This window comes from Pipistrellus hanaki, assembly GCF_964339955.1.
Source record: "Pipistrellus hanaki genome assembly, chromosome: 8".
In the NCBI taxonomy this organism is placed as follows: Eukaryota; Metazoa; Chordata; class Mammalia; order Chiroptera; family Vespertilionidae; genus Pipistrellus; species Pipistrellus hanaki.
This window is the reverse complement of record NC_140510.1, coordinates 86,340,322-86,354,070: the sequence shown is the minus strand read 5'-3', so window position 1 is coordinate 86,354,070 and position 13,749 is coordinate 86,340,322. Positions and strand designations below refer to the sequence as shown.

The 13,749-nt window shown below is 55.5% G+C and overlaps 1 protein-coding gene across 5 annotated transcripts in view; it reads right to left on the bottom strand.

Annotated features, from left to right (window-relative positions):
* Window positions 1-13,749, bottom strand: part of CALCRL (calcitonin receptor like receptor) — a 66,727-nt gene that overhangs the window by 7,187 nt on the left and 45,791 nt on the right. For all 5 annotated transcript variants that reach the window (XR_014795752.1, XR_014795753.1, XM_084892453.1 and 2 more), the window contains 6 exons: window positions 9,913-10,039; window positions 8,612-8,765; window positions 7,158-7,218; window positions 6,251-6,317; window positions 2,395-2,613; window positions 2,225-2,266 (listed from right to left, as the gene is read on the bottom strand). Coding sequence is in view for 3 of the 5 variants with exons in the window: in XM_084892453.1 (XP_084748579.1) it covers window positions 2,225-2,266; window positions 2,395-2,613; window positions 6,251-6,317; window positions 7,158-7,218; window positions 8,612-8,765; window positions 9,913-10,039 (670 nt within the window). In the remaining 2 variants the exon portion in view is untranslated. The remainder of the gene's footprint in view (window positions 1-2,224; window positions 2,267-2,394; window positions 2,614-6,250; window positions 6,318-7,157; window positions 7,219-8,611; window positions 8,766-9,912; window positions 10,040-13,749) is intronic.

Below are 13,749 nucleotides of genomic sequence, written 5' to 3'. Positions count from 1 at the left end.
TCTATGTTCTGTAGGGTAAGGGCTGCGATGGGCAAACCTCGGCTCCAGAGCCACACGCGGCTCTTTGGCCCCTGGAGTGTGGCTCTTCCACAAAATAACACGGCCTGGGCGAGTCTATGTTGAAGAAGTGGCGTTAGAAGAAGTTTAAGTTTAAAAAATCTGGCTCTCAAAAGAAATTTCAGTCGTTGTGCTGTTGGTATTTGGCCCTGTGGACTGATGGGTTTGCTGACCACGGGGTTAGGGTGTTGGCCAATGCATCCATCCAGAACCTAGCGGGATCTTGGGGTTTACATGCATCGCCACATTCGTGCTTTTACCCCTGCTGCCTCCTATCACCACAGATTGTATCAGCGATTACGTTTTGTACATTTTCAGTTTCCCCTTATAAAAATCACACATGTTTCTGCCGATGCAGAGGTGTATTTTCATACTTAACACGTCCTTTGCCTGTTGTCCATCTCCCTCTCATCTGTGTTTAATGATAAAGTCCCATGTAGGCAGTAAACAGAATCGCCTAATTCAGCTCATACAATGTTATGTTTATGGTGGTACCTACAATGGCTACTTGAGTTTTATTGTCAAACACGATTTATCCATTTTCCTTGGCTGCGTGCTCTGTCTGTACTTCTCGCTGACACTGGCCAACGGCCGCCAGGCCTCCAGAGAGGAGGGCCTGGCCGAACCGCGTAGCGACGCTGTGTGGTCGGCCCGTTGGAAGTCGCTACAGAAAACAGTGCCTCTGCTCACAAGTTCAAACACATGTCCACTTTCACTTAAAAAACAAACTGAGTCAAAACCGGTTTGGCTCAATGGATAGAGTGTCGACCTAAGGGTCCCAGGGACTGAAGGGTCCCAGGTTCGATTCCGGTCAAGGGCATGTACCTTGGTTGCGGACACATCCCCAGTAGGGGTTGTGCAAGAGGCAGCTGGTCGATGTTTCTCTCTCATTGATGTTTCTAGCTCTCTATCCCTCTCCCTTCCTCTCTGTAAAAATCAATTTTATATATATATATAATTGATTTTTCAATAATTATTGAAATTATTATGGAGGATAATAATTATATATATATAATACAAACTTAAAGTTTCCCTCCTTGCTAAGAGGGAGAAGGGAAAGACGAAGCTGCAGAGAGCGATAGCTGATCGTCTCTGAGATGCACACGCTGCCAGCGCTGACTGGTCGGGGGGACCGGTCCTTTAAGGTCACGCTAACTGCTTCCATGTGCTCCCAGCCGGAAGCCCCGTGATGAGCTCACAGTGACCCAGGGTCCCCGGCTCGCTCACTGCTGCCTGGATTTCTGAACCAGGCTGAACTTGCCAGAAGCCTCCAGCAGGTTACAATCTGCCAAGTGGATTAGGGACACACCGAGCTGAACCGGCGGAGCTTGGAGGGCTGTGCACCACGCAGGCCAGGTGGTGGGAAACTGAGCCCCGCAGGGCCAGACCCCGAGGCCCCTGCGCTGGGCAGCCCGGGGGGGTATGCTGACACTCCGAGGCCCCTGCGCTGGGCAGCCCGGGGGGGGGGTATGCTGATACCCCGAGGCCCCTGCGCTGGGCAGCCCGGGGGAGGGGGGGGTATGCTGATACCCTGAGGCCCCTGCGCTGGACAGCCTGGGGGGGGTGTATGGAGGCCCCTGCGCTGGGCAGCCCGGGGTGGGAGGTGGGGGGGGGACACTGAACGTCCAGGACGGCGTTGCTGTTTCAGACCTCAGAGCTGGCTCTCCCCGGCCTGCCCACTGCGCTCCTCCTCACATACCCGCGATCTCCTTCTCAGAGATGCTCTGGTCTGCCATGGCTGCTGCCAAACACCACACCGAGGGCCGGGCAGGGACACAGACAGAGCAGAGGAGGGGAGAACAGGAGGAGCCCGTGTCCTTCCGGGAGAGGCTGAGCCTCCCTGTGCGGCGGAGGGCTGCCCTGAGGCCAGCGCCGGGGCCGGGCCACCTCCAGAGGCAGCCCCGCTCGGACACTGAGCGCCCGACGGAGGAGGATCGCGGGTGCGGCTGGCTGTCCCCGGCCTTGACCTCCCCGGGGCCCGTGCTCCGGGGAGGAGAGCGGCCCCTGAGAGAGACGACGGTTCTCTGCCCGGAAAGGACAGTTGGGAGAGTTGCTCCTGGGGAACCCACCATCCTGCCTCCTGGGCTTTGGTTTGGTTGTTATCTTTAAAGAAAAAGGAATGCGTTGCTCCTAGGAGCCCATCGAAGGAACACCGTCAGCCACCTACCTCTCCGTTAAAGAAGCAGAAAATCGTCGAGACCAGAAGACCCTGCGGAGGCAAACAGGACAATCTGACTCCGAGCAGAAAGGGCCGGCCCCTCCTCACCCGCTCCCGGCCCCAGGTCCGACGGGAGCCTGCAGCCGGCACCCGGCCTCCGGGCCCCGCCGGCCGCCCACCTGGTAGTGCATGAGGATGTTCATAACATAGTCGTACACCTCCTCCACCGGCCGGCCCTCCGGCCGCCAGGGCAGCAGCACGAACTGGATGCCCAGCAGCGGCACCAGGATGAGGGTGGCGCGCACGGCCTTCATGTACAGGTGCGACTCCGCCTGGTGCGTGACCTTGAGCTTCGTGATGAGCACACGCACGATGTTCAGCAGGAAGAAGAGGTTCACCTGGGGGAGCGGAGCGAGCGTGTGGGGCCCCGCACGGAGGAGGCCATGCAGCACACGCCCAGCACGACATGCTACAGCGCACACCAGGCCCACATGCAGCACACGCCATGCCCACACACAGCACACGCCAGGCCCACACCCAGCACATGCCCACAACGACACACTACAGCACACACCAGGCCCACACGCAGCACACGCCATGCCCACACACAGCACACGCCAGGCCCACACGCTACAACACATGCCAGACCCACACATTACAACACACGTTCTCTGTGATTTCAGAACCGAACGTGAAGTTTTATTTTCAATAAACCTTTATTGTAGAAAGTATTACGTAAGTCCTCACTTCCCCCACGCCCTCACCACCTCCATCTGTGTCCATGGGCTATGCACATACGCACATGAGCGCTTTGGTTAATCTCTCCCCTCCCCCCTCCCCGGCCTTCCCTCTGAGGTTTGACGGTCTGATCGATGTCTATATGTCTCTGGTGCTATTTTTGTTCATCAGTTTACGTTGATCATTAGATCCCACAAATGAGTGAGATCATGTGATATTTATCTCCGACTGGCTTACTTCGCTGAGCACAATGCTCTCCAGCTCCATCCATGCTGTTGCAAATGGTAGGCGTTCCTTCCTTTTTACCGCAGCGTAGTATTCCACTGTGTGGATGTACCACAGTTTCTAATCCACTGTCTGCTGATGGGCACATGAGCTGTTTCCAGGTCTTAGCTATGGTGAAGTGTGCCGCTATGAACATAGGGGTGCGTATGTCCTGTCTGATGGGGGTTTCTGGATTCTTGGGATCTATTCCTAGAAGTGGGATCACGAAAATCCAACACCCTTTTTTTGATGAAAACTCTCAGCAGAGTGGGAATAAAAGGCTTGCACCTGAAGTTCTGCCTCGCACTCAGAGAGGAAGGGAATTACCACGTGAGCAAGGGGAGCATCTCAGCGTTCCTGAGGCCCCTGGCCCCGGGGTGGGCTGGGTGCTGCGTGGTCTCGGCGTTCCTGAGGCCCTGGCCCCGGGGCTGGGCTGGGTGCTGGGTGGTCTCAGTGTTCCTGAGGCCCCCGGCCCCGGGGCTGGGCTGGGTGCTGCGTGGTCTCAGCGTTCCTGAGGCCCCTGGCCCCGGGGTGGGCTGGGTACTGCGTGGTCTCAGTGTTCCTGAGGCCCCTGGCCCCGGGGCTGGGCTGGGTGCTGCGTGGTCTCAGCGTGCCTGAGGCCCCTGGCCCCGGGGTGGGCTGGGTGCTGCGTGGTCTCAGTGTTCCTGAGGCCCCTGGCCCCGGGGCTGGGCTGGGTGCTGCGTGGTCTCAGCGTGCCTGAGGCCCCTGGCCCCGGGGCTGGGCTGGGTGCTGCGTGGTCTCAGCCTTCCTGAGGCCCCTGGCCCTGGGGCTGGGCTGGGTGCTGCGTGGTCTCAGCCTTCCTGAGGCCCCTGGCCCTGGGGCTGGGCTGGGTGCTGCGTGGTCTCAGCCTTCCTGAGGCCCTTGGCCCCAGGGTGGGCTGGGTGCTGCGTGGTCTCGGCGTTCCTGAGGCCCCTGGCCCCGGGGTGGGCTGGGTGGGGGAAGCCGGGAAGGGTCCTCGCGCTGTAACTGCCAGAGGACTCTCCGTGTCCAGAACAGGACGCGCTGTGTGTTTCCGGAAGGCTGATTTATTAATTTGGCAGGTGCGCCGACTTTAAAGGACGCAGGTGTGAGGAGGAGAATGATGGCAGCATTATTGTGGAGCACGCTCCGTTGACGGGCAGTGGAGTGTTTTTCTCAGCTCTGTTCCTAGACAGTTCTTTTTCTCAAAGGTTTATTTTGGTTCAAAGACTCAAGCTTTTAAATAGTTGTGGCTCAGACAATGGAAATGTTTATTTTTAACACGTTCTAATTCTCACGTGTCTCCTCTGGATCGGGGTCCAGGTGTCCATATCTGGTACTTTCCAAATATATGTTGTACCGTAGTAGCCATTTTCATCTTTTTGGTTGACCCTGTCTTTTTTTATTTTTGTTTTTTGGCAATAATCCTCACACCTCCTCCAAAATAGAACTGTGATCCTTTTTATCCTTAGACCAGACTGAACCCCACATTTGAACTAGTTGATATTCCATCTACGTCCTCCTAGAGAGTTTTAAAAATTGGCCACCCACAGGCGTTCTGTTCTGTTGATCACTTTCTGTGATTACATACGTACTGTGTGCTAATGCTGTTCCCCAGGAGAAAACATCCTCATTGAAAGGGAGACATAAAACTTGGAAAGTATAGAGTCACTAACCACGTTTCCCAGAAAATGGACAGTTCTGCTGAAGGACGGCCGCCCCCCTGGCTGTCACTTCCTCTCCGGCTCCAGCCCAGACACCGCTCCCTTCGGTCTGTGCTCTCTGCCCTCCGCCCCCTCCGCCTCCGGGGCTGTGGCCGTGAACTCCCGGGGCCGGGACAGCGAGAAGCTGTCCTCCCCCCGCCTCCCTGCATGCAGCCCCGAAGCTTGTCTGTCGAACCCAAACGCTTCCCGGTGACACCCGATGTGCCGGCCATCTGCACACTGACACCCGCGGCGGCAGCACCTCACTTCCTGCAGGAAGCGGCGAGCGAGCTGGGGGCCTGTGAGGCGGAGATAACGGGGCTGACTGCCCGCTCCTGCTCTCAGCGGGGCCAGAGGGACACAGCTGGGGGACACAGCCCCCGGGCCCCGAGGGGCAGTGGCTGCTGCGGGAACGTCCCTGCTGCCGTCAGAGCCGGGAGCCCCGCTGAGGGGCCGCCAGCGGCCGCCCCTCGCCCTCCGGGCCGCGTGGAGGCTCTGACTCCATGGACACGGCTCCCGCGCACAGGGTGAGGTCACCCACCCTCGTCTGCTTACGACGGGAGAGGACAGTCCCCCTCGACCAGCCATCGCGGCCGCAGAACGTGCCACGGCCCATCGAGGGCACTGCTGGTGCCAGCGCCTCTGTGGGGCGGGGGTCCGGGTCCGAGTGTGAAACCAGAACCTGGACCGGCACCCACTGCCCGTCCTGCCGGCACAGCCGTGCTCTGAACCAACCGGCTCAGGAGGCTCCATCGAGGGAGCTGGACCGGCCCTCCTCGGAGCGACGTGGATGAGGGGCCGTTACCCCATCGCCCATCGCGGTCCCCGTCTGCGGGCACAGCGGGCGTCTGCCGCCCGCCCTCGGCATGGCCGGAAGGCAGGAAGTGGGTGACTCAGCGGGTGGCGGAGGGAGGGTTCGCTGACTGAGCACCCAGTGACCCAGCGTGTCTCCCACCCGGACTCACTGCACCCGCAGCCCCTCAGCCGTCTCAGGAGGTGGGACAGCGGAGGGCGGAAAGGAAACCGGCCGTTTATCAAAAACCAAGCGCGCGTGCGCGCACACACACACACACACACACTCACTCACACACTCACATACACACACTCTCACTCATTCACTCACACACACACACACACACACTCACTCACACACACTCACACTCATACACTCACACACACAAACACACTCACACATATATGCACACACATGCACACAGACACACACACACTCACTCACACACACACACACTCACTCACACCCTCACATACACACACACACTCACACTCATTCACACACACACACACACACATACACACTCACGGACACGGTGAGGACAGTAGCGGTACCCACCAGCAGGGCGGCGCAGATGGGGCCGTGGATGATGTAGAGCAGGTGCGTGTCAGAGCTGATCCAGCACCTGCGGGCGGACAGAGAGGGGGTTAAAGTGTTCTTCATCCCGTCCCACCGCGTCCTGTCCCATTCTGTCCCGTCCTGTCCCATTCTATCCTGTCCCTTCCCATCCCATCCCGTCCCATCCTGTCCCATTCTATCCCGTCCCGTCCCACCGCGTCCTGTCCCATTCTATCCTGTCCTGTCCCATTCTATCCCGTCCCGTCCCACCGCGTCCTGTCCCATTCTGTCCCGTCCCGTCCTGTCCCGTCCTGTCCTGTCCCATTCTGTCCCGTCCTGTCCCGTCCTGTCCCATTCTATCCCGTCCTGTCCCGTCCTGTCCCATTCTATCCCGTCCTGTCCCATTCTATCCCGTCCTGTCCCATCCTGTCCCATTCTATCCCGTCCCGTCCCACCGCGTCCTGTCCCATTCTGTCCCGTCCCGTCCTGTCCCGTCCCGTCCTGTCCCATTCTATCCCGTCCTGTCCCGTCCTGTCCCATTCTATCCCGTCCTGTCCCGTCCTGTCCCATTCTATCCCGTCCTGTCCCATTCTATCCCGTCCTGTCCCATCCTGTCCCATTCTATCCCGTCCCGTCCCACCGCGTCCTGTCCCATTCTGTCCTGTCCTGTCCCATTCTATCCCGTTCTGTCCCGTCCTGTCCCGTCCTGTCCTGTCCCGTCCCGTCCTGTCCCATTCTATCCTGTCCTGTCCCATTCTGTCCCATCCTGTCCTGTCCCGTCCCGTCCTGTCCCATTCTATCCCGTCCTGTCCCGTCCCGTCCTGTCCCATTCTATCCCGTCCTGTCCCATTCTATCCCGTCCTGTCCCATCCCGTCCTGTCCCGAGGGAACCAGAGGGCTGTCTTACTTGTCGTTGTAGTACAGGCTTCTGCCCACGGCGTGCGTGCAGGCGGGGATCAGCGGGAACCCTGTCAGCGACAAAGGGACAGACGGGGGGACCCTCAGAGGGACGCCTGGTGTGTCAGGCTGCAGCTCCGGGGGCGGGGAGGGGGGCGGAGCACCATCCCAGCCCCATGAGCGAATGTGACCGTGGCCAGGCCGTGAGCGTGGCCCTGGCCGCTGCTCCCGTTCTCCGGCGGAGTGAATGACTGCCCAACGTGGGCCGTTTGGGCCGCGGGCCCCGCGCCCGATGCAGGAACTCGGACGCGCTGCTGCTGGGCCCAGGCCGGGAAGGCCATCCGGCGGCTCCATAAGGAGAGGCTCCGGGCAGGCGGACTGAGGGGCTGACTGCACAAGGAGAGAGGAGGCGGGGGAGAGGCCACAGGGTTTGTGCAGTTTGAGCCTCTAGAGCAGGCCTTCGAAGAGACGCTTGGAAGGTGGCCTGAGTGCGCATCGGCCTGTCTGCTGTCTGACCGGACACGCAGGGAGGAGATGGATGGGCAGAGAGACTGGTAGGTGGGTAGGTATGTGGGGAGAGAACGTGCCGTTTCAGTGATGTTTCTGGAAACTAATCCTATTGAACTTCCCGTTAGCATTTCCTATTTCGCATCCTTCCTGCTCTTCCCTTTAAATGCTAGAGATGTACACTGTCTGCTCTGTGGATGACACCATGTCAGGGGATTGTGTGGAAAAAAGGAGGTATTTTGCATTCTCTTAGGTCAAATGACAACATTGTTGTTTTTTAAGCAAACATTTAAAAAATGGGAGGTCACGCCAGCTGAGCCCCATGTTCTTATTTTGCACACGAGGCAGAGGAGGGCCGGAGAAGTACAAACACTCGATCCTCGTCCATTACCCTAATGCTATTGTTTTAGTCACGCGTGGTGGGCCAAGATCCACACGGAACATTCACAGGAGGAAGAGCAGCGCCTTTGCCACCCGCCTGGGCTGGCCCGAACCCTGAGCCGGGGCTGTTATTCCAATACCGCTCTTGGTGGCCCTCAGTGCCGGCGGATCTCCTGGCCCAGCGGTGGGCAAACTCATCAGTCCACAGAGCCAAACACCAACAGCACACCGATTGACATTTCTTTGGAGAGCCACATTTTTTAAACTTCTTCTAACGTCACTTCTTCAACATAGACTGGCCCAGGCCGTGGTCTTTTGTGGAAGAGCCACACTCCAGGGGCCAAAGAGCCGCATGTGGCTCTCGAGCCGCGGTTTGCTGACCATGGACTCGGACCGACTTAAAACGTTGAATAGTAAGTATGTTCAGATTACAAAGTAGCTACACCCTCGCACGCAAGCACGTCCAACTCAGAGGCTAGCACGGGCCAGACAGCCGAAGCCTGCGGCCGGGGGCCGGGGGTTTGACGCTGGCGCCACGGGACTCAGAGGCAGGGCGCGGGCGGCGGGCGGCCTTACCCCAGCCCAGGAAGTGGTACCACAGCAGGCGCTGCTTCTCAGCGAACACGGCCACCACGATGAGCGTGTGCAGGTACACGCCCTCGCACAGCATCCAGAAGTAGTTGCAGCCCATCAGGTAGAGGTGCAGGAACTGGGACACCTTGCAGCCCACCTGGGGGAGCGGAGCGACGGTGAGGTCGGCTGTGCGTTCAGGGCCCGTCCCGCTGAGCTCGGCGCTCAGGGCCGCGGGGCCTCCCCTTCTCCACCCCAATCGCACTCGCAGCCGATCCCGATTTCAGCAACTGGGCGACTCAATCTCTAAAACCCCCGCCCGCTAAACACAGACATGCCCTCCCCTCCCAACTCCACCTCCAACTGCAGCAGAGATATTTGTGAACCTGGTGAAAAAAATGTGACTTTAGAAACGTGTGTGTTTCTATTCATGCAGATATTTTAATTTAAATACGGCTTATGTAGGCATACAGCTTACAGGAAATGTATACATCCGTATAAGTCAATCTCAGCGCCTGTTTCCAAAACACAGCTTTACGTTCGAAGCCCCTGCTTATGGCTGTGTTCTCTCGGCACCTGGCCTATGGACGCCCTTCCCCAGGGACTGTGAGGAAACAGCTCGTAAATGTTTGCTGGCACAGGAGGACTGGTAGGGCCCTCTGAAAGTTTTATGATGATAAAGTTTAACGTTGTATAGGGGATGCAGAATCTATTTTCCTCTGTTTTTGTTAACTTTTAAAGTCAGCCTAATACCAACAATAGGATTTAAATGTTCCATTTTCAAGCACTGCTTTTTTTTTTCTCTCCTAATGATGTTTTTTTCTAATTGAGATTGATGTTTTAATTCCTTTGAGCAAAGGCTATATAGTCATAAACACTTACGTCCTACCAGTAGCAGGACTCGAGCCATAAGTTGAGGAGAAGGTACGTGTGACATTTATAAATAATTGAAGCAAAAAGAGTGTTCTTCCTTTTGACATGGGATCATTTTAACTTGGGGAGTGCTGAGGTACAGAGGGTGTCCCAGAAAGTGCATTCACACACTGTGAACAATTAAAGGCGGAGTTTATTAAATACATTTCATTTTCAAAATCAAACGACCTGCTGTTAAAAGTATATGCACAGTTTCTGGGACCCCCGGCATTTACCTCTCAACATGCTCTCTGCATGCTCTCTGTATGTCAGGCCTCACAGTACACGACACACACGCACACTTAATTACACGCCCCGCACCTGTGTCGGGACCCCCGCCCCCGGCATGGCCTCGCCTCCGACCCTTCCCGCCGAGGACGCTCGCCCTTACTCACCGGGTCCGTGGCCACCAGGGGCTGGTTGTTGGCCACGGCCGTGAGGTGGATGATGGTGATGATGGAGTTACAGACGAAGGAGAAGAACAGGTTTTTGTGCAAAGTAATCCTCTGGCAGCTCAGGCTCCTACGAGGCAAGAGAGAAGGAAGCGTGATGACCTCGTAGGAGCTCCCACCTTCCCAGTGAACGGTCGTTCAAATGAGACGCATTCGTCGTACGAAACAGCTGCTCCCGCCACGGAGGATGGTTTCCCCCCAAGACCCACTGGTGAGGAAACCTAACGCGGGGGGGCCGGTGATGTCTGCAAACACAGGCCGACACGTCGCTCCAGGAGCAGGAGACAGAAGAGGGACAGACGTGAGTCCACCCAGGCTGCGACATAAACGTTTGTTAACCTCGCGAGATGGTTGCTATTTTAATCCAGAAACTGAGATTCTCAGTAACATTGATAAAAAGTGCAGCTAATTAGCCCGGCCGGCGGGGCTCAGTGGCTGAGCATCGACCCACGAACCAGGAGCTCAGGGTTCGATTCCTGGTCAGGGCACAGGCCTGGGTTGTGGGCTCGATCCTCAGTGTGGGGTGTGCAGGAGGCGGCCCATCCATGATTCTCTTTCATCATGGATGTCTCTCTCTCTCTCTCTCTCTCTCTCTCTCTCTCTCTCTCCTCTCCTCTCTGAAATCAATAAAAAAATATTTTTTAAAAATGGTAATTGATAGATAAAATATATCCACTCGGTCTTATTTTTAAATGCCTGCCCTGAGCTTACCCAAGGTCTGTGGAGTACCGACAGCTGTTTAGGGGAAAACGGCTTAGCCATGGCAATCTGTACTTTTTTAGTAACAGAATTAAAATAACTCCGCTATTACCGTGGGAAAAACACCCCAATGTTTTCCTTAACCGGGCTATTTCCACCCTTCTGCCGGACATGTATCTGTATACACTGAGTGTATATACAGTCAACCTAAATAATTCGCCCTCTCGAAGCTCCAGCCAAGCATCAGCTTTGGAAACCCTGGGTTTGCAATGAGCTAGCTCTCCGTGTGTTTGCAATGAGCTGGACCTCGGCCCAGCCATCCTTTTCGTGGTGGTGGTGTGGGGGAGCCGGCTGTGGCTGTGGCCGGCTGTGGCTGTGGCCGTGGCCGTGGCTGTGGCTGTGGCTTCTTCCCTCTCTCCCTCCGGGTTCTGAGGACTCACATGCAGACACAGGCTCTCTGACCCGTGCTTCCCACCTGCGCCTCGTGGTCAAACGCCTGCGATCTGCCCAGGAGCGCATGCTGCTTTCTCCTAAGCACATCGTTACCGAGTGCAAGGACATTCGTGCCGATAAGATCGACTTGTCAAGGCAAACCGAAGCACGCGTGTGGAACACACTGGCTTGTTTTAATGAAACCCCCCAAACAGTCCAGATTTTCCACATGTGAATCGACAACCAGCTTCACCTACTCCGGGTTTTTAAATGTGCTTATTTCTGCTCAAAGTATTTTTAAAAATTTTCTTTTAGGCTTAGAGAATATTTTACAAAAACCCTCCCTCCTTGGCCTAAACATTACCATCTCCCTCTCCATCATCACAGAACCCACAGGATAAAAAAACGTAGTTTGTGGGTCTGTATTGTTTTCATTCCACGCTCTCTCCACATGATTATTCCAGAAATTACTTCAATATGCAAGTTTGACAAGCAGAGTGACAGAGGCAGTTGGTGTAAATGTGTCAACAAAGCCATTACACGCATGTGGGATGCGTGTGGTTGGTGCGTTCAGGCCTCGGGCGGGGCGATTGGAGCAGGCGGTGGTGGGTGCGTGCGGACCAGGGAGGGCTTTGGAAGCTGTGCCGCCGCCGAGCAGTGTGGCTTCACACGGTACCCACCAGCCCCGGTCCTCAGTTCCCCTGCCCCGAGGTCCCGCCGCGCTCCAGGACGGGCCGGAAGGCTGCGGGCGGCATGTCACGTCTCCTGCACAGCGTCCTCTTCCACACGAGGTGAACACCCAGTCTGTTCTAACACAGCTGCCCCGTGGCTGCTTTCCATTAGCTTCCCGGGTCTTCTCTCCCCACAAACAACAAAAGAGCATCAAAGTCCACCTCCGTGATACAAAACCGCCCGTCTCTGCCAGACCAGGAAATAACGAATCCGAATCGCCATCTATAATATGCTAACGAGACCAGACAGCCAAACTAACTTCCAGATGTCCTTCTGGACGAAGCCGGCAACGGGAGCCAAGGCAGAGGCGGTTAGGGGTGATCAGGCAGGCAGGCGAGCAATTAGGGGTGATCAAGAAGGAAGCAAAGAGGCTAGGGGTGATCAGACAGGCAGAGTGGTTAGGGTGATGAGGCAGGCAAGTAGTTAGAGGCAGGCAGACAGGTGAGTGGTTAGGAGCCATTGGTTCCTGGTTGTGAGAGGTATGTCCAACTGACGGTTTAGGCCTGATCTAGGCCTGATCTAGGCCTGAACCATCAGTTGGACATTCTCTGAAGTGTCCCAGATTATGAGAAGGTGTAGGCTGGGCTGAGGGGACTCCCCTCTCCCCATACACACATTTTGTGCACTGGGCCTCTAGTTTAATTATAAAACATGAGTAGAAAACCAGATTGCAAAATATATTACGACTTCAAGGAGAAAGAACAAGTCGTATTATTTATGTTTTGTATTTCAAATGACCAAGTTTTAATCCACTTAAACGAGTACCTAGTTTTTAGACCAAACCACAGGTCCTTAGGTATCTTAAACGATTTGTCATTTTATTCCCAGGAAAATGTAGTTATGCTTAAGTGGCATTTATGTTTCAACTGCTCAAGCAAAATAGATAAAATATACTTATAAAGAAAAAAACGTCAACAGAAATATCTGACCTTTAATAATGTTACAGCTTTTAGTAACAAATTTACTGTTTAAAATGAGTCCACATTTGCTAATTCATTTGCTTTATATTTCCATGCTGGGGACTCTTCGCCATTAACCAATAATAGCAATTACATTATAGCAGAACTGGGTCTTATTGGTGTAAATCCATTACTTCTTTGTTTTCTCAATAGATTTTCGGAGAGAGAGGAAGGGAGAGGGAGAGAGGAAGAGAAAGAGGAAGACTGATATGAGAGGGGAACATCTATCAGTTGCCTCCTGCTCACAGCCTGGGCATGTGCGCTGACCAGGACTTGAACCGACAACCTGTGGGCCTGGGACGATGCCCAGCCAATGCAGCCGCAGCGGCCGGAGCGGCCACGGCTTCGCACACCGCTCTGCCGCCGCTCTGCCGCCACTCTGCCGTCGCTCTGCCGTCGCTCGCACTGACATCCGATGTGGAAAGGCAGCGCCTTCCGCACATGAGCACCGTGGACCCACGGAGAAAGCCTTCCAACGTAACAAGTAGGAGTGTTTCAGCCCTCACAGGCCCGTCAGAAGCAGACGGATTTCTCAGCACGCTGATTAACACTCGTAAATTTGGAAAAATACCTAATAAGTATGATCTGATAAAACAACACATGGAAAAAGATGGTTAATGAAATAATATCCAAATGTTACATGGAGGAAACCCTGCAACGGATGAGGACCTCTCACAGGCCCCGGCGCAGAGCACGTCCCAGGAACACGGGAATGGAAGGGACACGCGGGCGGAGGGGGTGGGCCTGAGAGGGTCCTTCTGGGACCGCGGTGGCCGCTTCTGAGCTCGGCCCATCAAACCTCAGCGGGGCCAGTTTGCCAGATTAAAAAACACTTGAGAAAGCTTTGATTTGCCAAAACAGGGCCATCATGGCGTAATCTATTGAGTCAGACTCTGTTCTCTAGGTTTCAATGCAGAATTCCTCTAACCAGTCAGCTTTGCTTAAGATGGATTTAGAG